This window comes from Armigeres subalbatus, chromosome 3, assembly GCF_024139115.2.
Source record: "Armigeres subalbatus isolate Guangzhou_Male chromosome 3, GZ_Asu_2, whole genome shotgun sequence".
Classification (NCBI taxonomy): Eukaryota; Metazoa; Arthropoda; class Insecta; order Diptera; family Culicidae; genus Armigeres; species Armigeres subalbatus.
This window is the reverse complement of record NC_085141.1, coordinates 233,296,498-233,321,547: the sequence shown is the minus strand read 5'-3', so window position 1 is coordinate 233,321,547 and position 25,050 is coordinate 233,296,498. Positions and strand designations below refer to the sequence as shown.

Genomic DNA, 25,050 nt, shown 5'->3' with positions numbered 1-25,050 from the left:
TACACCAGTTGAGACATATCTGAATCTCGTGTTCAAATGTGTTCATGTCTTCAGCGTCTTTGATCTTGATAAGAAGTTTCGTATTGTCAGCGTAAATTAAAACATTCAGATGTTTTAGAATGAAGGACAAGTCATGTCATTGGTATGGAAAAATTTGCCGTTTTATAACTCAAACACCAACTGAAAATCAGGTATTATGATCAAGAATTGCAAAAATATTAGTTTTCTTCTACAAAACGTCTTCGGTGTTTTGTTAGAAATGTCCTACAGAAAACGCAAAATACCTTTGACTATTATATCCCATTTTTTTTCAAAAGTGATACGACTCAATATTTAAGACATCAGGCTCAGAGTGTAAATGTTATCAGATATGAATCAGACCAGTACAACTTTGTCAAAGAGGCAAAGTCGTGGCGTAGATTCTTGAGGCCAAGGATGCTAATTATCATTCAGTAATTTGCGTTCGATCATTTAATAGTTTGTCAATAACACATTCCAGAAGCTTAATTTTAAAATGTGTTGTATGGTGGACTTCTAGTGCGAAGGTTTTTCTACAACTCTGCCTAATGGTTCGTTGTTTGAATTCCACTAGTAACGGAGTTATAGCTATAGTTTCAGTAACTTAGACTAAATGATAACAAAATTTCAATCATTTAGTTTAAGTTACTGCAACTAGCGCTCTGACTCCATTATCAGTTGAATTCTAATAACGAACCATTAGGCAAAGTTGCACAAAAACCTTCGCACTAGAAGTCCACCATACAACATATTTTGAAATTCAGCTTCTGGAGTGTGTTATTGACAAACTACTAAATGATCGAACGCAAATTACTGAATGATCGTTAACATCCTTGCTTGAGGCACTTGTGAAGTATTTTTAAAGCGCCTCTTTTTATGAAAGGCCAACTTCTTCACCTCTTATGCCTCAAACGCGTTGGTTTAAGCGCATGACTAAGCACCGCTTAAGAGTTAAGAAAGCCCTAAAGAAAATACTGAACGAAATACATGATTTTGCCTTGGATTGATTTGAAACACGGCTTTCGTCTTCGAGTTTTCAAAATAACTTCGTATACAATAAATATTTAGTCGCTTACCAAGGTGGCTTCACATGAATTATCTTTTCAACAAACCAAATATTCCTTTATCGTGGTAACTAACTGTTAAGGTAAGATAACCCAGTCAACACAAAATTGTATATGATGCAACATAAGATGCTAAAGTGGAGGCGATATACGTACATATTATATGGGGAAGTACCTATATGGCCTCCACTTTAGCATCTTATGTGACATCATATACGATCTTGTGTTGACTGGGAAGATGATATACCATGTAAAAATATCATACTTAAGAATTGCGGCTCCGCAAAGTGTCACACACGGCTGAGCCTACCAAATAAATGAACTGGTAAAAAAAAATCCTTTACCGTGGCGCTCACGGAGATGCAGAGCATTCCTCTTATAATCTCATGATAATGAGTATCAAACTAATTTTCCTCTCCTAATCTTAAATTGAGTGTAAGGGCGTAACTGTCCATAGCAGCTGTTTCTTGCACTCAATTGAAATCTGTTAAAGATGAAAATTTGACAATTTTTTTTTGCATGCCTCTTTTGCACAAACACATATACAAGGACAAACAGACAAAAGCTCGTCGAGTTGATTGTATAGACGACTATGGATCTCCGAGCCTCCTATAAAAAGGTTGAATTTGGAAGGAATTGATATCCTTTTGTTACAAATTTTTGTATTAGAAAGGAGAAATTATTTCTTCATACCTGGCAAACTGCAGTCGTAAAAACTTTGCGATCACATTTCTGGAATCTGAACAATCTGGACAATCTGAAAGAAATATCTATGTGCATTTTATAAAGGTGCAGAGGATTCGCCTAGCGAGCAAATATATGCTATTAACAATTTTCTATCTGCTTATACTATATTCGTATATTCTGGTTTTCATTTAGCTCAATACCATAAAATCACGCTGATAAATGAATATGAAGTATGCTTCAGCATAATCACATAAATCTTAAATGAAATAAGGTTTTAAATAGAATTTGAATCAGAATACAAAAAAAAACCGCAAGTCCAATATTTTTATATACATACTTACTGATATAAATCTGAACTGATATAAAATTGACCAGATTCGGGAGCACCCACTCCACGATGAATTCCTTTGAAAGCGGCACAAATACTGGGGTATTGCCTTATCGCCAATTGTAAACGGGAACACGGTGATTTATCACATACTGCTTCTTCTGTTACTATAATTCTATTGATCGCAAAGCAGTTACTTTGACTTTAAGTAAATGAAATCAGAATTGCGTACATAATGTAAAATCAATTCCACAAAAATTCCGCGGACACAAAATTTAAATTTCGTTTCGTTTCGAAAAATTTCGAATTTAATGGACGTTGATTTCATATCGTTTCGAAGTCTCGAAAGTTAATATATATTTCGTTTCAATTCAACACAGACATTTTGAATTTCGTTTCGTTTCGTTTTGTTAGGAAAAAGTGTCTTATCGCTTACCCTTAGTACAGACTGAATACTTAACATCTAGCATGAGACAACGGACAGGGCCAGGCTCCTGACATCCTATTGTTTAACTCATCGCCAAATAGTAGCCAGGATGTCCTGGGCTATATTTTTTTTTCATGCTGCGTTTCAATGATGACAGCGAGCTATGTCTATGATGATGATGACACCGCGCATGTCACAGGCTCGGACAGGACACATAAAACCCAGTGGTCAAGTGGAGAATTTTTCGTTCACGAAAAGTTTCCTCCTAATCGAGCAAGAATCGAACCCACACTCCATAGAATATTCGTTTAGACGACTGGCGTCGCTAACCGCACGGCCACGACGTCCACAATTTTCCATACTACTTAAATTATTTTTTTTTTTTGTATGAATTCTATGCGTTTTTGCTTTCGATTTTTAAGTTCTTCATTTGTCAATTGATCCAGATTTGTTCTTTTAAAGAAAAGTAGCGTTTGCGTTTTGTAACGGAAGCCTTTTCTTTTATTATTTTAATTGATTCACTATAAAATGAATTAGTCGCATTTTCGATATTCACTTCATTTCTCAAAACTGTTTACCAATCAATAATATTTAATTTATTCGATAGTCAATAGGTGTGGATATATCGTGTAAAAACAAAGAGTATTCGATTGCCGTGTGAAACACTTTCTTTCTCCATAATGTTAAGTGATTCGTTCATACTAAAGTCATCATAAATGTTACTTAGCAATAGATCCAAATTACAGTTCTGTTGATTTTTCACATGGTTGACCTGATTAAGTACCAAGTTTGAAATTTTGTCAAATATAAAGTGCAAAATTTTACTTTCTCTAAATATTGGAAGAAAAATGTTTTCAATGTCTATGTCTGGAATGAAATCTGGTTGAAATCGCCGAAAATGTGAATTTTTGTTTCAGGAGGTTGGCACGACAAAAAAAACTTATCCTATAAATATTTATTGGCTTTGTTTGGAGGAAAGTATATCGAAGCGAATATATGATTCTCATTAGCCATTTGAACTTTCACTCACACATGCTCGAATTCTTTAAATTGCGTTACTGCAATGATTTCTGAATTACAACTTGTGGAAACTGCAACCAGATTTATTTTCGGACCATTCGCAATCTCTGTCATCTGTTAAAATATTATAACTGATACCGAAAACTTCCTCACTTCTTACACTCATATCGCAAGTCGTGTGAATGTAAGACCTCGTTTTGCTCCAATGCCCCTTATTTGTTATGCTTTTCGGAAGATTCCAGCATTCAGGTAATAATTGAAAAATAATAGAATGTAGAATAGAATAACTCCACTCGATTTATACCGTCAATACCGTTCCGATATATCGAATTTATTCGTGTAATTAAAATTTTTAATAACATACTTTCTCGAATTTCTAATTTACTTCTACAAAATTTGCAAACAACCAGAAACGGGTCCTCATTTCTTGCATATTTTATTGGAATTGAACCTTTTTATAAATTGAACAGCATGACAGCATATTGTCACAATAAAACCACAATGATAAATCATCGAGATGAATGCAAAAACACCGTTTGAATATTGCTTGATTTTCTGCTACAAGAAAATAGTTTTCTCAGGTTTCTGCAAACACAGATTGAATAATTCAATTTGGTGGTCAATACAAAGATGTTGTTAATTTAATGAATATCGGTAGGCTAGAGTTAACGACATATGAGGTAATCATGAGCAATGCTTCAAATTGTTACAAATAAAACGATACATAGATTGGATGCATATTCGTATTTTAACCACGTGGAAAGAATCATGAATCATCTACGTTTCGAGCATGCGCTATCCATATTATCTATCTTTATTATCCACATCACAACGACATCTGCCGCATACTAGCAACACATAATCAAAACTTTTGATTTGAAAAAAAGCTCAACTGCATAAAGTGCTGTAAAAATGCTGTGTCCAGTTGCCCATCATAAAATTCTGATAACAGCTACTGTATTTAGGTGCAGGTGATATGCAGAGAATGCATACCATCGCCGTCCCATTCATGGGTGCTCTTTACGGGAAGGTTGCTGATAAGATTCCACAGCATCTTGGCTGTCGCGCACACATTTAACCATCTATTTGTCTAATGGACACACCAGTGCAGTATCGTGAAAACGGCCATCTGATACCTAATCTGATAAAGGCTTTGTCCGTGGCTTTGGTCCGTACTGATAGCACCCCATTATCAGTACACAAAACGTTCCATTTCGCACATTCATGACTTATTGGAAATACGTGTTTTCGAATTTTTGCTCACATTAACGATGGTTACAGCGCGCAAAAGACGGATTTCGGCAGGTGGACGTGGTTTGTGATTTTTACGCGGCAATTTTCGACGGAACACACGTGCCATGAGTGCAGGTCATCGAAGTGCCAGTGAACTGTTTGGATACAGACGGCGAAACGATGCTTCGGGCGCTGCATATGAGGAAGAAAAGCCAAAGCATTTCAAACGATCAGGTCAGCGCGGAAGTGAAAACCAGCTCTTATCGTGAATATGATGCAACCGTGAAAGAATGTGTTTGAATCTGAGTGATAACGGTTCGATCAATTTTCCACTTCCTACTTTCAGGAAGTGAAAAGCATTTCAGTGTCCGGAATCTTGTGCACCAGTTCGAAAGCCGTGCCAGCAATCGTTTTGAGCGAATCAGTGAACGGTTTTCCTCGAAGCGAAAGAAATCCGACCACATAAACAAGGATGTTGATGCTGGTGGGTCACGCTTAAGCAACGCAACACCACAGCGCGAAAAATCTACGTCGACAACATTGTGGTATCTACCCAGCGATAAGATATCAGATGATAACCACGAATGGTAATGGTACAGATTTAATTTTGGTTCCTACAAAACCCCCGCAATATGCAATGATAAGATTTTGTATTTTTCGCTGTTTATTTCATGTCGTGGAAACTGGTGCGATTCCGCACACATCGTTGTGTTTTGATCGATGATAAATTTTGGTGTTGTTTGGACGAGAAATGAGTCTTCGATCAAATATCCGGGATGTAGAAAATGTGCATTACAAAACGGTGCATTTTGTATGCTTTTTAGAGCCTTTCAGCTTAAAATGTAAAGTTTGAGGGTAGAATCAGTGGCCTACCATATTGCAACTCGCACTTGCGTCTTCTAGTTCTCAGTTCTGGTAATCCGCTGTGCCATTGAAATCGATAAGTGGAGAGCAATAGGATGTTGCGACGGTCACCTTTGATACTCTTTCCACCTTGTCCTTAATTCAATACACGAAGATTCCATTTTACGGGTCACTGCTAGTTCTCATATAACATTAAAGGTGTTGAAAACCAAAACGTATACAAGCACTGAATTGTCTCACCTTCATTTATCGTGCGATAACAATATTCCAAATTTGAACTTGTGAAAAAAATCCTTTGGCTTATGGGATAAATCCCTAAAATAAAACTGATAATGGCATATTCTGTATTAATCTAAACACACACTAACAATGTATAGCAAAGTACAAATTGAACTTAGAACAGTTCAAAAATTGAAATTGTCCGTAAATATTTACTCCCATATATTTATCAACATGCCTGGAAGAATTTAATTGGACACCACTTCCAACGCATATGAATGCAAACCTATTTAAAATGTATATGAGAGTATTGACATAGTCGTATTTTATTCATATAAGAATAAAAGTCGAACGCAACACAACAACAACAAATTCAAGAGATTCTGAACGCGATTGGGTCTCAAGCTAGTTTTGCAAACAAAGGCATAGGATTGTCTAACTGGAAATGGCGAAGTTCGATTCTCGTTCCGGTCTAGAATGTTTACAGGTGGGATACACTCTCAAGTTGAGTCTCAACTCCCTAGTAATATACATTAACTTTTTGTACTTACATCTGAATCCCGATATTATTTTAGTGATTTGTGAAATTCAATGATTGGAGCTACCCTAATATACCTATCTGCCTATGGAATCACAAGTATGTCAAAGTCATTGATGTCGGTAGCTTTGTGCTTGTATGACGGTTCTAAAGGCGTGTTGCTTTGTCATGATTACGAATCGCGATAAAAATATCAATTCGACGAGAGAAAAATTTGTTTTATTTTGGGGAAGTCCTTTAAATTTTGAAGGGAGAACTAATATTGTAATCGAAGTGATAATGAGTTCATCCATCCTAACTGATGTTTTTGCCTTTCTCGTATACTAAGTATACGAAAAGGCTATATGTTCGCCCCAAATCAAACTTTTTATAGAAGGTTCGGAGACCCATAGTGTTATATACCAATCAACTCAGCTCGACGAATTGAGGTGATGTCTGTGTGTGTGTTTTTTTTTTCTTCCTATGCAATGGAGGGGGAATCTGCTCAACAGACATCCTGGGTTGTCCAGGAAGTGCGGAGTTAGGGACGACCTCCAACAGCAAACGAGGGAGGCAGGACTACATCCCCGACCCGCTAAAACATTTCCATTGCCGCTAAGCCCATAGTCCCTTCAGTGCAACCAGAAAGTAATGCTTTAAAGGGGGGGCAGTGCACGACGCACCCTCGAGGTTAGCTGCGTGTCCTTGCAGCATCGAACATCGTGACTCGCTTTTTTAGAAGAACACCATGGTATCGTGCCAGCGCATTGCCGGCTTTCCAGGTGGCCTTACCACGCCCTATGTCCTCGAAAGGTGGGAAGGGTAGACTTCGCGCCTGCTTCCCTCTGCACGACTGGTATCAAGAATGATGATGCCGCGTGCACTCCAAATTGACCTCTCTGCGATAGGGTCTGTTCACCAACACACAGAGGGACTTGCCGACGCGGTGCCTACGCCTACCCCAGCCTTAACGAGGACCCCTTTCTGTTCTCGGGCTCAGAACCCGCCTGGTTGACCGACGCCGCGAAAGCGACGATACCATGTTGTTCTTCGCGCGGCCACTTGTTCGATGAAAGGATCGAGTTCGACCCCAGGGCATGAACACCGGTATGACCCATGAAGCCGACTCCGAACCCTTAGACCACCTCTTGTTTGCGCCTGAACTAGCCATCCTTGACTCCACGCACCACCTTCTGTGTAGCTCCGAGACAATTTGGACGATAGCCGGTAAAACGGCGTTCCAGCCAACTTCGTCTTTACACATTCTCCGAACTAGGTTATCCGGGGTAGTGTCCAGACCACATGTGGCAAGCATGTGGTTACGCATTGTGCGGGCACACGAACAACACGTGTTCCGCCGTTTCCTCTAAATCTGCGCACACCAAACATTCGGGCGAGGCCGAGCAAGCCAGCTGCGTTACCTGCACTGTGATTTTGTAGCACGCTTAAATGCCGGTCACATCGAACCCCACATGGGATGCTTGCTGTTCACAGCTTTGCTGGAACAAATCAAACAATTGGGAGGGTTCGTGCAGCATTGTGCCTTATGTCCCTCCAATCCGCAGCGTCGGCAGAGATTGCGTCTGTCAGGGCCTTTGCAGTCCCATTGCTTGTGCCCCGGTTCCAGGCACTTGAAGCAAACTTCGGGTTGCTCGTATATGCCCCCAGGGCATACCGACCATCCCACCTTGACGCTCCCTAACTTGACTACCCTGGAGGCGTCCACTGCAGATAGCCGGACCAATTCTACCTTCGTCCCTGCCGGACCTGCCGAACGGCTGCGGTGGGCGTCTCCACTTCACACTGTCGCCGCAGTGCCGTGACGAGCTTTTCGACTTCGGTGATCTCGTCCAGGTCTTTAACCCTTAGATTCACCTCCGTCGTGAATGCCCTCACCTTGACCGTCTCGCCTAGGACTTCCTCCGCCAACTTCTTGTAGGCGGCGCCCTTTTGCGAGACGCCCCGCTTCAGCTCAAGGATCATCTCGCCCATCCGGATACGTCTTATTCGACGTACGTCGGCGCCGAGTTCACCGAGCTTGACGTCACTCCTCATCGCCTTCAAGACGTCCGAGTACTTAGCCTCGTCCGCCGTGATGACTAGGGCATCGCCCCTGGAGCGATTGGCGCCTACCCTAGACTTCTTGCTACCCTCATTCGCCAGGGCCTTCTTTTCGGCCCTTGACGTCTTCGGTTTCCTCTTGTTCTTGACCAGGGTCCAGGAGGCGTCATCCCCCTCTATTTCTCTGGTCTGGTGCGGCTGAGAGCTCTCAGCCTGCCGTAACCCCTTACCACCGTCTTTCCTGGGTGGACGAACCTTTCCAGGTCCTTCTTCCCCCGGTTTTGGAGGAACCTGGCCGGGGTTCAGCTTCCCAGCCCCACTACCCTTGTTCGGGGTAGTAACCCTCCGCGTTTTGGAGTGACCCCCAGGGAGCTCATCCCCTGGAGACTGTCTCCCCCGTTTTTGTGTCTGCTCCGTTGGAGCAGTCACCCCCGACGTGCCCGCAAATACTTGAGCCTCAGTCTGGGTAGACTTTGGCACCACCGTCTTCGCTGACACGCCCTCGGTCGATTCGACCTTGCCCGAGTCCACGAATCCTTGAGCCTCAGTCTGGGTAGACCTCTACTTCACGGACTTCACGGGTTTACACTTGGCCGTCCCGACCGCCCTCTGCAGCTTGGCGTCCAGCATCGACTTTCGAAGTTTCAGCAAGCTCCTCTTGAATTCCTTACTGATATTATGCTTCGATGACGCAAAGTCGATGATGGCGTCCAGCTGTTCCGTCGCCACCTCAAAGGCCGAAAACCCATCGCGTTTGCGGTTCATCGCCTTCACAAGCCATGGGCCGTCTATAACCTCTACCGGCGGAACCTGGAAGATGGTTAAGTTACCCACGCTGGCGCTGCGCACTGAGCTGCCGACTATTGCTTCTGGCCTCCTAGGCGGAGACCTGAACAACCCACCTCTTGCGAAGGGGTTGTCGCCTACACTACTACCACTAATTGAAGAATTGACTTGGTTTTCCATTTTGGTCCCACGAGTTGCTCGGGAAAAGAGGTCCACCACGCCAGAGCCCAGCATGACGCGGTAAGGGACAATTACTGTGGAGGGTGCCCAGGTACCCCACAGGCTCCGTTAAAGGCCTAGCTTATTATTTCACCCCCTTGGCCATGCATCCCCTCGGCACGGGTCGCTTAACGCCCTGGGATTAGGGGTTAGGGACGATGGTCCCGTTGGTCGCACCCACTCACTCTAGCTGATGTCAGAAGGACAACAGTGCCCAGGCTGCACTACCAGCTAAGTACAAAACCCTTAGCTGGCGGTCGATTGTCATCGGAAGACCCGTGGAAGCGTGAGATTGGAACTTGTGAGGACCAGAGCTGTGTAGGTCGCTCCTTCCCAGATGTCAACTCACCATTTCGCGTGTCACTCATTTTTCAGGTACTTATCCTGAACCGATTTACTCGCAACAAGTTGCATTCGACGCAGAATACTCTACTATTGTTTCCTATTGGAAATTGGCCAGATCGGACTATGGGCTCAAGAGTAATGGCCAAAATACTATTTTTATAATGCATTAGAAAGCACCATCACCGCTAGGTTAATCAAGGTTTTTTAATTTCTTTTTGCAAATCTCGCCAAATAACTTTCAACGCGGGATCACGAGTTCTTTGGTACTGCCTTCGCCTCACATTTTTAAGACGGATCAGTAGTTGAAGATCGTCGTAAATAATAATGGAGTTGAATTTAATTTCACATCTAAGAATTGCAATGCCTCTGGTTTCGACAATTAAATTTGTCAAAGATGCGAGAGCATTATCAATATCACTGTTGATATCGAGAGGAGTATCAACATCAAAATTCCTATCGATATACGTTTTATATATACAGGTCGGACTCGATTATCCGGAGTGTCGATTTTTTTTTCACTCCGGATAATCGAGTCACAAGAAAAAAAATCAAATCTGCAATTAAATGACGAAAAACTTATGTTTTATTTTACTTGTAGTGGTGCTTAGAAATTATTCAAGGAAATCCCTGAATAATCCATCTAGCGGTATCGGCGACTTTAGTGTATTATTGAAAAATAGTATTTTTGTCATTCATTTTGAGCCCATAGTCTGATCCAGCCAATTTTCAATATGAAATGATAAGACAGGATTTCCATTTAAATGCAACTTGTTGGTTGAGATTATGTGCCAAAAAATTACTAGGCTAGTATATAGTATTCTGACCATTATTTATGAACCCAAAGTTTGATCTAGTCAATGCGTTCCGATTGTTGCGTTAATGGATTATACTTTAAGGGGGGATATTTGTATTGATGGGCTACAGCTATTCGATGAACCTACGCCGAATGGAGTATCCTTTTCCACTGGACTCGATCCTGGGCCAATTGCTTCCAGTCGCCCTGAACATTGAGCGCCCTCAGGTCTTCTTCAACTGCAAAAAGCCATCGTGTACGCGGCCTTCCACGAAACCTACGGCCTCTTCCGGGTTCTCTACTAAATATTATCTTCGCTTGACGTTCTTCCGGCATACGAACAACGTTACCAGCCCACCGTAGTCTGCCGTGTTTAATAAGCCAAATAATATCCAGCCCTTTATACACCCGGTACAACTCGTGATTCATGCGACGCCGCCAGATACCGTTCTCCTGCTTACCGCCGAGTATTGTCCGCAGCACCTTATGCTCAAACACTCCGAGAGCTCTCCAATCAGCCTCCTTTAACGTCCATGTTTCATGGCGGTATAAAGCCACCGGAAGAATCAGAGTAGTATACAGCGCGAGTTTTGTTTTCGTTTGCAGACTACGGGACTTAAGCTGGTTACGAAGTCCGTAATTTATTTATTATTTATTATTTGTTTTCTTCATCTAACTTGATGTCTTAATGAAGTTTGATGGGGGGAAAAGCCGGCTTGAGGTGGCCAACTGTAGCCTTCCTCAAACAGGCATAAAAACCCTGTTTCTTTTCCAGATTTACATATATACATGAATAGAATTCCTGAATAGGTCTAGAGTATACAAATTACACAATGATAACAAATTATAAATTAAACATAACAATATAAACTTAAAAAAAATTAAAAATAATAGTCAGATGTCTAAAATAATTGCATGAAATGAAAACAAAACTACAATACTATGTTTACACGGCTTAATTGATTAGCGAAACTAGTTATAGGTATATTGAAGCGCAGTGCCATAATCCGAATTGGGTCGTGTTGACCATAGCGACTGTTACCCGGTTGCAGATATAAGAAATCTCGTCGTCGTAGAGCACGCTCCGGAACGTATATATTCATATCAGAAAGTAGAGCAGGGGAATCTATCTCATTTATAAGCACTTTTGCAACAAAAACCGCTTGCATCATTGTTCTCCGCTTCTCTAGTTTGTCGAATCCGAGCAGTATGCATCGATTCTCGTATTGTGGAAGATTTTGCGCCAAGGTAAATTACGTAAGGCAATACGAACAAACTTCCGTTGAATAGCCTAAATTACCTCGAGCCATGTCCTATTATAAGGACACCAAACCACAGCCGAAGATTCCAAGATTGAACGCACCAATGCACAGTAGAGGGATTTTAAACAAAGAGGATCGTTAAATCCGTCTGTCATCTTTAAAATGAAACATAGCTGTCTGTTAGATTTAGCAATCGTGCACTCTAAATGCGAACGAAATGTTAGTTTGGTGTCCAGAATTACGCCGAGATCTGTCACTTCATTTAGCCGTTCCAGTTGTTGACCGCAGAGGGTGTAATGATACGGATGATTATTTCTACTGAAAGATATCGTGCTGCATTTTTCGACACACAAAACAAGGCAGTTTCGCTTGCTTCAATCTTCGAAACAATCCAGTAGCTTCTGTAGCGCTACGCAGTCTTCCATACTCGAAATAATCATGTAAAATTTCATATCGTCAGCGTAGCATATTCGATGTCCAGTTGGCACTACATACATCACATCAGTTACGAATAATGAAAATAGAAGTGGCCCTAAGTTACTACCTTGGGGAACACCAGAGGGAACGACGAAACTGTCCGAATTTGAGCAGCCTATTCTTACTTTCATGGACCTTCCGGATAGATAAGATCTCAATCAGCGAACGATCGCGGAAGACACTCCTAACCTTTCGAGCTTGTTTACAAGAATCGATCAAACGCAGCCTTGAAGTCTGTGTATATAGCATCGACTTGCAAGCCGGCGTCCATGGAACGAATGCAAATAGAGGAGTACTCGACCAGGTTTGTATTGACGGATCTTTTCGGATAGAATCCGTGTTGGGCACTAGATATATAATTTTTGCAGGATTCGAATAGTGCATTGTTTACGACAATTTCGAACACTTTAGAAACACAGTGATGTGATTCCTCTGTAGTTGGCAATGCTACATTTATCGCCTTTGTTGTAGATCGGAGACATGAAAGATACCTTCCAGTTAGTCGGAAATACTCCTAGTCCTAATGAAATGTTGATCAGTTTTACAAGCGGGGTGATGAGCGTTATTGAGCACTTTTTCAACACAGCGGATGGAATCCCGTCTGGCCCAGATGATACGGAGTATTTTAGTTTGCGCAACGCACCTGCTCATCAGATATTACATCTAGATGGAAATCAAAACTATTTGCTGGAGCGTCTTGTATTGCTGCATCTATTTGGGAGGCTGAAACTTGCATACTCGAAAAAGCACTTTTGAAGTGTTGAGCGAACAATTCGCATTTGCTGGCAGGTGTATTAGCGGATAAGTCATGCAAGTTCATTGATGTTGGTAGTCCATCTTCCTTCCGCTTAGTGCGGACAAAATTCCAGAACTTTTTGGGACATGTTCGGAGACTTCGTTGCATTCTATCGACGTAACGAGCATAAAGGAAGTGATTGTATCGTTTATATGTAGTGCTAGCAAGTGCGAAGCGTCGTTTTGAGCAAAGTGAACGACGATGGCGGTAATTCCAAAGGGCAGCTCGCTTAAGCCGTTTCATCTTATGAAGACGATTGTTTGCCCACGGAGGTTTGGGAGGCGGACGTTGTAACGGAATATGCGTATCAATTACTCGTCTTATCCTATCGCTAAACAGATGTACCATAACGTCCAGATCTCGATCAGAATCCAAAAATTGCCAGTCAATTGAAGAAAGTGCATCGTTAAGTAGATTGAAGTCCGCACGTCGGAAGTCGTACCGAGTGTTATCTAACGATGGTTCGTATAGCGTAGGCAAGGACACAGGTACAGCATCACAAGAGCAGGGTGATGAGCGTCGACTTGAACTAACGAATCAATGGTTTCGAAGACTGAAGTTAACAGACCCTGGTCATTCACCATGACCAAATTCAGTATTTTTGAGTTAATTGAATTCATCTGGGTTAATCCATGAAAACAAAAGCCATCGAACAATAAGCTACCTGCTGTAGTCAATCGTGAACGAGAAGCATCTAATTTGAAGCCCCCTTCTTCAGAGCGAGTCCAATGTAATTCAGGGTGATTGTAATCGCCAAGCTGGATGACAATATCAGACTGATTTAAGTTAGATACAACGGAATCAATAGACTCAATGTGTTGCTGGATAAGACTCTGATCGTCTCTACGATCTGGAGGAAGATAGAGCACCCCAATACTGACGAAAATGCTTTGCAGTTTGATTTTAACCCAAATCTGCTCTAACTTGTTGCTTACCGGTGCTGGATCGATGCTACAACTTAAATTTGACGCTACTGCTATCAAAACTCCACCTCCTCTAGTTTTGCGACTGTTAATGGAGCTACGATCCATTCTGAATACAGTGAAGGAACTCCCGAAAAGTAGAGTGGATAAAACTGAATCATCCAACCAAGTTTCTGTTAATACGATAACATCATAGGTCGAATCCACAGCCGCGAGGAAGAAACTATCGATTTTTGTTCTGAGCCCTCTCACATTCTGGTAATATATTCGTAATGAAGAATGGGAAAGATGTTCGCTTTGCGCTGCCTCAGCTTCGGGAACACTAACACAAGCCGAATAGTTCTCAGAATGCCTTTGATGTAGATTGGTAGGAGCTTCCATTAAAGAGCGGCGATGGGAAGATGCAGATGTATCACGCGGTGAATGGTTCAAAGACACAACAAGCTTGCCTGACGTAGTAATAAGCCCAATTTGCAGCTGCAAAACGCCTTTTCACCTCGCGTGTAACATCATTATCGCACGTCACTAATGTTCCAAAATACACAAATTCTTCTACTACTTCAAATTTTTCATCATCCATTACCATTCCGCTACCGCCCACGTTGATTGCCATCAGCGACCATGTACTTCGTTTTGCTGGTATTAATCGTGAGTCCAATCCTCGCTATCTTATAAGGCACAAAAGCCTCTTCCACGGCACGGCGGTCAATTCCGATAATATCGATATCGTCCAGATGCGATCTTGTGATAATGGTACCACTTCTTTGCACACCAGCTCTCCTAATCGCTGCCTTGAGCGCTATTATTTTACACATGTTGCTCAATGACAGTTGTACTAGAACGAAGCGTTTTATCACAACGTCGCTTGGGAAATATTTCTCTGCCCTTTTTTCACAATTTGTATCAGGTGACGATCTTTTTTCATGGCTTGTTATGATCGAAAAAGCCTTATGCTTCTCGTCTATCGTCATTAATTATCAATTGAGAGTGAAATCCGCAATGCTTGATATACACTAGGGTGGCTCAAATTAGTATGGGAAAAACTTTGTTTAATTTTTTTGATGGGCCGCCCTCTTATTCGGTTCTATTTGATGCTCTGGACAAAATTTCAGCCAAATCGGTCAACGTTTGGGCGGTGCTAAACTCGTTGGAAGTTTATATGGAAAAATGTATGCAGAAACATCCAAAAACAGTAAATTGCAACTTACGATGAAGAATTATGATACTCATTCAGATCTTGGAGAATTTAATGCAGAATGTTATGCAGAAAACCGCGAGAAGATTCGAGCTTGCCCGGCTAAGTTATTAGCATTTCTCTGAAGTGGGGTTTGAGCAAATTTCGTTTCTTTTACCTTTGGAAAGAAATAAATTCACCCCTACAACACCTAATATACACCCAAACACATCGTTCTATGGTGGCGAGGTTACGTTTTCATCTGTCGAATGAGCGACTGCTTTATCAGCTTTGGAACCATAACGGATTGGTATAACTGGCAAATTTGAAGATTTTGTCTCAAATGCAACAACTTAATTGACAAACGATCACGAAGAAAAAGAGAGGAAATGGACTAGCATGGAAAAGTTCTTGAAGCGAGAAGTTTGTTGACATGTTCTAGACAAAATATTTGATTCATGGAATTATGATTAAATATATAGAACACACCTACTTCAGTCCCTCCCATTTCAGCTACGTTCATGTTTATTAAAATAATCAAATATTATATGAATATAATAGTAATATATTCATTTAAACTCATGAATTTGATATAAAAGCCTAAAATCCAATTTTCAATATACAATACAACCCCTTTTTCAACCCCCTGAGCATGAGCATGAGCATGATTGACCGCCCATGGTTGCTACTCCGTCATTGCCAGGTTAGCTGTAATTACACAGAGAACCAACAGATGAAGTTTGGGACTAACATCATCTTCATTGTTAAGAACTGGTGACCCAAAAATAAGCAATACCAGCGCCGGCCGTGTCCGAATGCAGGTCAATTGAGGAATAAGTAGAAAATTGTTGACGTGATACTCGCTTTGATAGACGCCGACGAGTCATCTATGCACTTCCACGAGAAATCACTGGGATGTTGGATATGTGGGGTAGGAAGTGTGACAAGGTTCGTTTTGGTAAACGGTCTGCCGTGTATAGCGTGTAGTTTGAATTAAAACATAAAAAATCGAACGGACGCTAATCACACAACTGGATGCGAACTAAATTTTCACCCGCACAAAGCAGAACAAAATTTCGGTGATCGGCTGATCGTTTTGCTTTCCGCACAAAGCAAAACTGAATTTCGGTGACCGGCCGATCGTTTTGCTTACTGGAGAATCTCAACAGATGCTAACCGTGTACTACAAACCAAGAAATTCGGTTGTAATGCGCCCGAGCAATAAACGCTGCGGACGGGAATGAGGGGTACCGCCCAAATGGTCCGATACCCTATAATTAGATAGAACTCACCAAATTTTCATTCTCATGAAAATGAGCAATCCTGGAAGGTTTCACTACTTCCTCGTCTATAAGTAGTTCACTTCAATTTCTATACAGTCAAACCTCCATGAGTCGATGTTCTATGACTCGATATCGACACATGGAAACAAATTATGCCATATTAAAAAATATTTTCTGGGTTACTGTGATAGTCCCTTCAAACAGCTTTCCAAAGATTTCCTATTCCACATCTCGATATTTCCGTGAGTCGATGGTCCCTTCAATATCGACTCATAGAGGTTTGACTGTACTCGACCCAGACGATGTCAACTGAATGTCGCAACCATCAATATGTTCCCCACTTGTCCTCATACTTTCTTGGTTCAAACGTGGTCATGTTTTGCCTTTCAAGTTTCAAATTTCTTCATGCAGCATCACTCGTAGTAGTAAAAGTTTGAGCCTCCTTCTATAATCAAGGCACACTCGATCCTCCTCAAGCTGAGTATTGTAGCTTTCTTTTGTAGAAGGATTTCGACTAGAAGAAAAACAAGTTGGGCCATTGGAATATTGAATACAGTTAAACCTCCATGAGTCGATGCTCTATGACTCGATATCGACTCATGGAAGCAAATTATGCCATATTAAAAAATATTTTCTGGGTTGCTGTGATGGTCCCTACAAACAGCTTTCCAAAGATTTGCTATTCCTCATCTCGATATTTCCATGAGTCGATGGTCCCTTCGATATCGACTCATGGAGGTTTGACTGTAGTATAATATCCCACAGAACAACCTTCAAATAAAATTTCACCATTGGAATTGCTTTGAGCATTATTCCATGAACGGTGTTTGGCATTAAAGTCACCAATTATGAAAAAAATGGATTTGTTGAGAGTTAGAATTTGAAGACCAGCTCTCAACAAATTCCTTTGCTGCCCATTGCATTGGAAAGGCAAGTAGGCAGCAATAAAGGAGAATTGTCCAAAATTTGCTTCAACAGACACTACCAAGTTTTCGAATGCTTTTTTTTTCAAACGAAGATTATAATTTATGTTTGATACGTATATTAATGACAATAGCGACCTCGCCACAGGCGCTGTCAAGACGATCATTACGGTAAATAAAATAATTTGGATCTCTTTTGATGAAAATACCAGGTTTTAAATATGTTTCAGTTGTAATGGCAATGTACACATTATGAACTGATAGGAAGTTGAATAATCCATCTTCCTTACCCTTTAAAGAGCGGGCATTCAAATTTAAAATGTTCAAAAAATTATTTAGATCCATTAAAACGAAGTCCAATAACAATTTTTTGAGTAAATTTGATACCAACCTGAACCAACCTCAGTGTTGGTATTTGCTTTGAACATTAAATCAATCATGTAATGGAATTGTTCATTTAGAACAGCGGTACTCAACCTGGGGTACATGTACCCCTGGGGGTAACTTCGCTGGCCGCAGAAGGTACCTCGGACAAAAGTGCGTAATGGCGGATGTATTGCAATTATTATTCAATCTTATTGATAAAGTTTTGACAACTGTTTTTTTATTATTTCAAAACTTTGTCTTGTACATAATAAGTATGGCGTTCAGTATATCAAAGCCAATTGAATCCTGCCCGGCCGTAATCTGAAAAAAAGTGACGTATGCGCCAAATTACAACCTAAACGTTTTTCATTTTTCTGTTAAAGAGCTCGATGAATATTACTCATTTACACCATTTTAGGAAAAGGCGTAACTTTGCAAGATTACGGCAGTGCCCTTCACAACCTAGGATAGGATGTGACAACTCAATTGAGACTGCCTTGTTGTTTTTTAGTCGGTTGCTCTGACGAGGTGGTCGCCAGTGCAGCCAAAGTAATTTGGTACAAAATCTTCCAAATATCATGTATCAAAACTTGATGATTTTCTTCCCGTTCCATCCATTATTCATGTAAAAGAAGCAAAAGACTAACAGAGAGAAGTTTTCGCTACTGAAAAAATGACTTTGAGGTCGAAAATGACGGAAAGGTGAATGATAATGCTTAAAATCAACAGTTTTAAACCTTTACAGCCCTTGGGAATAATTTATATGGCGTTTGTAGTTCAATATCAATTTATTTTTTACCAAAAAACTGGAACTCAAACATTTTCGTATTTTGCTTAATATCAACTTTATAAACCTGCAGCACGGCCAAACTAACAACATGCTGCCCTACGAAAAACGCGCCGCCACCAATCGAAGTAATCGATTGTCATTTTCAACCAATCAGAAACCGGTACGATTGGGACAGCAAATCGGTACGATTTTTACTGACTAATTGGCACATCCTATCCTAGTTCACAACCAGCACAGTGTATGGATGGCTGCGGGACAAAACATCAACAGAAAAAAAATTTACTTGATCTAAACAAAATAATGAAAGATATGTTAAGAATATGCTTCTGACCTAATATAGAGTCTAAAGGTTGTAAAGCCACCATTTGAGAGACATGGAGGCTTTTTTTTTCGAAAAAGTCAGTTGCTTTATTGCTCAAAGATTGTTAGCCTCCTTGCCTCCTTGCAAGCTGCTTAGAAGCCTCCTTTTAAGAGATCTTCTTTGAAAAGGCTCGGAATTCACCCTTTCATAGGCTTGGAAGCCTATTTTCAAGTGGCTCGAAACCCTCCTTTTGAGAGGCACGGAAACCTCGTTTCAAGAGGCCGGGAAGCCTCGTTTAAAGAGCCTCCGGGTCCTTAACTAGTTATTTACTAACTCATAAACAACCAAATTTGGTCACATTTGAGTTGTTGCAACTAAATCAGTGTGAGTTGTGCTACTCGGGAAGCCCCCTTTCAAGAGGCCCGGAAGCCTCCTTTCAAGAGGCCCGGAAGCCTCCTTTCAAGAGGCCCGTATTTGAAAAATTAGAATTCGACGAACTGCTCGTTACTCGGTGAAAGGTATGAGCAAAATGTGTTCGTTGTTGATTGTGTTGGATATGAATTGCTCGACCGGCAAATGATTGCGGACTTTGAGCGTTTGAAATATGTTTACCCTGGGATCTGGGATCCTATTGGAATTTCTCGTCATCAATTTTGCACGGGAATTCAAAACTTTTTGAAGGGCATTCCCAGAAATTGGATTTGTAATTGCCCCCACAGTTGGCACATTTAAATTTATTGGAATCTTCTCTCACAGGACAGGCGTCCTTGGCGTGAGATGCTTGTTAAAGTGAACTAAATAAAATTCTTGAGAAATACCCCTCTGGGAAGTACCAGAGCGAGATTTCTTTTTTATCTTAATTACTTGGACTGGTGAAAATCAAAGTAATTGAGAAATTTCAATTTTAATCTCATCCAGTGATTTATCATCACTGGGAAGACCTTTCAAGACGACTTTGAACAATCGCTCAGTTTTGTCATCGCTTCTCAGTTGAATATTGAAGAAGACGTTTGCGATCGTCAAAGGGTCCCGTCAAAACGCGACAGTCACCCTTCCTGGCAATCTGAAATGAAATCTTGATTCCCTTAAGGTTACTCAAAATCTCATTCCTAAAGCCATAAAACTCGGCAACAGATACCACAATTGGCTGAATCCTTTGCTTTTCGCATGGATCGAATCACCTGGGCAGAGGAAGATTCGATTTGCTCAATTTCACCATGAATCAAATCGAACTGATTGCTCAGTTCGATAGGAGAAGAATTATTCTCAATGTTAGAGTTAGAAGGAATATCTGAAGTCTCCTTCCTTCTATTTATTCCGCGCATTGGCAGGACGGTCTTGAAACCTTGTTTCTTAGAAGTGGAGAATTCAGAGACCACCCTTCCTCTTGTTTTTATCAATGCTCATTGCTGAGCGTGGAGACGTGACCTTCTAAGAGGTTTTTTATAATATAAGAGAGAAAGTTTTTGTATGAAATATTTGGAATATTTTGTTTATTTTAATAAAGAATGGATTGAATGGCAAGAAAACTAAATTATAAGAGACTATTTGAACGATTTTTTCCGAGCTTACGACTGTCGGTGAGAGCGATGATCCATTATCATGACGCGAATAAATACTGCTAGTATTGATAAAACCAACAAGAGATAATTTGTTAAGCGAGATAATTATGACTGTTCTACAAGAGACATGAAAACAACACATAGTTCATTCATCTGAAAGATAATGGCGTGTTATTTGAAACCTTCTAGCAAACATATTGTCACTATGAATGGGGTTCCAATTAATTGGTCTAACGAAGCTAAATATTTAGAACTTCTGCTGAATCAAAAATTAACTTTTAAAAGTCACATTGAAGGCCTTCAAGCCAAATGTAACAAATATATCAAGTGTCTATATCCATTTATGAACAGAAAATCAAAACTTTGTCTTAAGAACTTTTGATTTACAAACAAATTTTTAGACCTGCCATGTTGTATGCTGTGCCAATATGGACCAGTTGCTGCAATACCAGAAAGAAGGCCCTCCAGAGGATTCAAAATAAAATTTTGAAAATGATTCTGAAGTTGCCTCCGTGGTATAGTACCAATGAACTTCATAGAATTTCTAATATTGAGACATTGCAACAAATGTCCAACAAAATAATTTCCAATTTTAGACAAAAATCGTTGCAATCTTCTATTGCAACGATTAACTCCTTGTACCCTTAGTATAAAATAGGTTAGGTTTAGTTTAAGTTGAAAACATTGTAATTCCTACATGGTTCAATTCAACCAGAGGAAAAAAATTCTAACTGCCAGAGGCAATTGAAATGTATTAATAATAACTAAAAATATGACATAGCAAATAAGGATGATAGTGTTAAGAAAACACGGAACACCTAGTCTAAGAGATGAATGCATGTATTAGATAACTAGCAAATAAAATTAGTTAAAAAAAAAATGTCCAACAAAATAATTTTAGACAAAAATCGTTGCAATCTTCTATTGCAACGATTAGCTCATTGTACCCTTAGTATAAATAAGGTTAAGTTTAGTTTAAGATAAAAACGTTGTAATTCATACATGGTTCAATTCCACCATAGGAAAAGTCTTAACTACTAACTGAAAATGTAACATAGCAAATAAGGATGATTTAAGAAAACACGGAACACCTAGTATAAGAGATGAATGTATGTATTGGATAATAAGCAAATAAAATTAGCTTAAGAAAACTGGTTATTTAATCAAAAATTATGTTTACGTCGTGTGCTTTTGACGTCCTTCCAAAGAGGAAGGTAAAACAAAGTTGAGTGTATCGGCCTATGGGTAAAATAATTCAGATATAAGTTTTAATTTTGTCACTTCACGACTTTCGTTTGGCTATGATTTTTTACCATTCAGTCAAAAATCAAAATTTAAGGCAATGTCAGTTTAACGTTTTTGCTTTTTGTGAGGAACAATTATTTTAACATAGGCCAAAATTACATCGCTATGTGGTTGAATTATTCGTCACTAGTTTTTCAACATAACAGCTTTTGATGAAATTGATAATTATTTTTATTTTTATTCATCCAGGGAAATTAAAGAGCATACAGACAAGTTGGATGAGCCAATCGAAGAAGAACCACTACCTGACGTTACTGAAATCTGTGACTGTTGGAACGAATTTATTTATCTGCAGCTATCCAAACGCAATGCCGAGTACCTGAATTCATACGATTCGTAAGAGCAATGAACTTCACATAATTTTCATAATCGTAATAATTCGTATTTTATTCCTTTACAGAGACTTCGAAGAGGATTGCAACGAAACTCCAATCGAAGCTAGTAACACGATAATCTCATTGAAATGGCCAGGGGATGTGGTGCACTACATCGTGCACGGCTATTATCCAAAAACAGACTATGTTCCTCCGCCAGAGCAAGACATCGAAACCAACGACGCGTTTAGTGAATCTGATGAATCGGTGTTTTATGAAGCAGAAGATTTTGCCATTTTGCCAACACCCCAGGTTGATGGAGATCATACGTAAGTCATGGCGTGGCAGCACTTACAGAAGATGTCGCTAAAACCATACTTTTTCATTAGGAAACTGTATTATCCCATCGAAGAGTTGCTCAACACAGAACGTAACTACATCAACACGTTGGAAAAGGGAGTTATGACCTACATTCATAATGTGTTCAATGCTTGCCCGATCCCTGTGGAAATGGTGAATATGAGGTACCATCTGTTTGGAAATATTGAATTCATCCTCAAATTCCACAAAGCCATTCTTCTACCAAAGCTAGTTGCTTGTGGACAGGATGTAGAAAAACTATCAGAAGTGTTCTGCAAATATTTGGACAACGATTCGTTCTACGGTTATGTTCTATACGCACTTTATCATCGTAAATCGCAAGAGTTGTGTGAACATCTGTCAAAATTTTTCGAAGATCGACAGAATCAGAGCGGTGATAAGCTTGGCGTTAAAAGTTTCATTCTAGCGCCAGTGCAAAGACTGCCAAGGTACAAACTGTTACTCGCAAGCATCGCAAAAGCATCACGTTCCTCTGAATCGGTTCATGCTGCTCAGCAAGCAGAGAAAAAGATGGAAAGTTTTATTACCACCATGAATGATGCCATGGCAGTTGTCGAGATAATTGAATGTGAGAAAACGGACGACAATGAAGTCGAGTTAGGGTTCGGCGTTCCCAAACCGGCTACCGTTCTACGCGAGCAAAACAGTGAGAATCAGTTCCTATTTCTTTATCCTAAGGACTCGGATAATGTGGAGAAGATCAAGCCGGTAAGATCTTTGAAATATGAAACAAATCATTTCAGGAAACGATTGCTATTTTTGTATATTTGCAGATTAATTTATTACATCAGGGTAAATTTAAGAAAATGTTTCCAGTTTTCTTCAACGATCTCCGACAAGGTCGACAGTACAAGGGAAGGTTGTTTATTTTCGAGCGTTGTGTCATCTACACCGAAATGAAATCAAAGAATTTTAGCTACCGTGGCCACTTTAGCTATCATGAAGTGTCGTACGATTTTAGCAACCTGCAAATTTTGCGAATTATTTCAGAAAAAGACGAACAACATAAAATAGAAGTTAAGATCAACATCGAATGTCCATCGAATGCAAACCTAGTCGTGATTGTGGAACTTTTACGCGCCATTATAGCCAAACGCAAAAAAAAGGAAAGCTTCGTCGTGGAAAGCAAGGAGTTGATTATGTTGAGGCACTCAATCATGAATCGATTCAACAGCTGTCGAAGTAGTCTGACCAGCACGTCCAGTAATTTTAGCTATTTCAGCTCATCGGGGCAGAGTTGTCCAGATGATCATACAAGCATAGACTGTAGTGTGCCGCTATTGAACACTGATACGGATGACGTCTTATTCGAGCAAATGGTGAACTACATTCAGTATTATGAGAAGGCATTGAAGGATAATATAAATTTCTACATAAATTCTCTACCCGATGATGTCCGAAAGCGATTATTTGATTTAAGGGAGATACTGGAATATATGTATCGAATCCAACAGGATATAAATGATCGCCTGTTCGAAAATAATGTTCAGACTGAGCCGAGTGTTTCCCATTTCTGTGATATTTTCCATGACACCCTGAAACAGTCTGAGTTTGACGTTTATCTCCGCTATGTCCAACATTACAAATCGGCCGAATCTGTGTTAATGAGCTTTGAGCAGTATTTCACTGGTTTACCCAAGCAGGAAAATGCAATCTACTTGTCGATAGACGCATTCATACAGCTTCCAGTAGAATTTATAAATAGGTGTTGCATACTATTTGAGGGCATTTATAATGATACCCACAGCTCAGATGATATGAAGTTGAGAAATACAGTCCTTGATTACAAAATTTCCTATGTACATGACCAGCTTCAGTTACTACGACAGAGAGTCAACGAGAACTACTACATTCGGCAACTCATAATGGATATTGACTTTCTTCAAGAAATCGAGCTTGTGCAGTACTCTGAAATTATAAAATTGGAAGGATCCTTTGCGAACTACCGATTATTCCTAATGAAAACAGGATTGCTCTGCATGAAAATCAGACAGGAAAAGGTAGGTCTGGCACTTTTAACGAGCTCCAATCTTCTAATTGTATTTTTTTATCCACCAGAACGACACTCCGGAAACCTACAGCAGCGTAACTTTATACTATCCATACACGAAAACCACGGCCAGAAACAGTCACCGCAGCGGTAAACGGTGGTCTGCTTATCTGGATGGACGGAAGACGACATTGATGTTTCAGAGCAAACTGAAGAGACATGCATTCAACGAACGGTACACTGTTTTGGCAGAGAAAATGCGAGAACGGGAGGGTGTCAGGAAAAAAACATTTTTCAGTGCATTTGAAAATATTTAAAAGAAATACGCGATATGAAAGAACGTATTATAAATAAAAAATAACAAATTTGTACTGATATTTATTTTGTTACGATAGAGGCAATTAGAAAAATCCAGATTTATCCATCTAGCAGTGATTGTGCCTTTCTTGTGGATTATTGAACAACCCCATTCAATAAAAAAATATAATTGAAAAACATATTGTAAAAAAAACTACAAACTTGCAGTTTCACAAAAAAGGATGTATAAAAAATGCTGTACAAAAAAGCCTTTGAGTGTGTTGTTATTTATGCTTTTTAAATAATTAAGGTCACTCCTGACAGA

At 40.1% G+C, this 25,050-nt stretch overlaps 1 protein-coding gene across 1 annotated transcript; it reads left to right on the top strand.

Moving 5' to 3' along the window:
- Window positions 1-4,716: 4,716 nt before the first annotated feature.
- Window positions 4,717-24,947, top strand: LOC134226734 (uncharacterized). The gene is made up of 7 exons (XM_062707699.1): window positions 4,717-5,011; window positions 5,124-5,364; window positions 21,933-22,079; window positions 22,144-22,386; window positions 22,447-23,146; window positions 23,212-24,438; window positions 24,497-24,947. The coding sequence occupies exons 1-7, from the start codon at window positions 4,903-4,905 to the stop codon at window positions 24,743-24,745; spliced, it is 2,916 nt and encodes a 971-aa protein (XP_062563683.1). The 5' UTR covers window positions 4,717-4,902; the 3' UTR covers window positions 24,746-24,947.
- Window positions 24,948-25,050: the final 103 nt, after the last annotated feature.

What these genes read in the sequence shown, in the direction of transcription:
- LOC134226734 (XM_062707699.1), top strand. Translation starts at nt 4,903, where the DNA reads ATGAGTGCAGGTCATCGAAGTGCCAGTGAACTGTTTGGATACAGACGG. An exon ending in CAGGTTGATGGAGATCATAC is followed by an intron (nt 22,387 to 22,446) that starts GTAAGTCATGGC and finishes CTTTTTCATTAG; the next exon opens with GAAACTGTATTATCCCATCG. An exon ending in ATGTGGAGAAGATCAAGCCG is followed by an intron (nt 23,147 to 23,211) that starts GTAAGATCTTTG and finishes GTATATTTGCAG; the next exon opens with ATTAATTTATTACATCAGGG.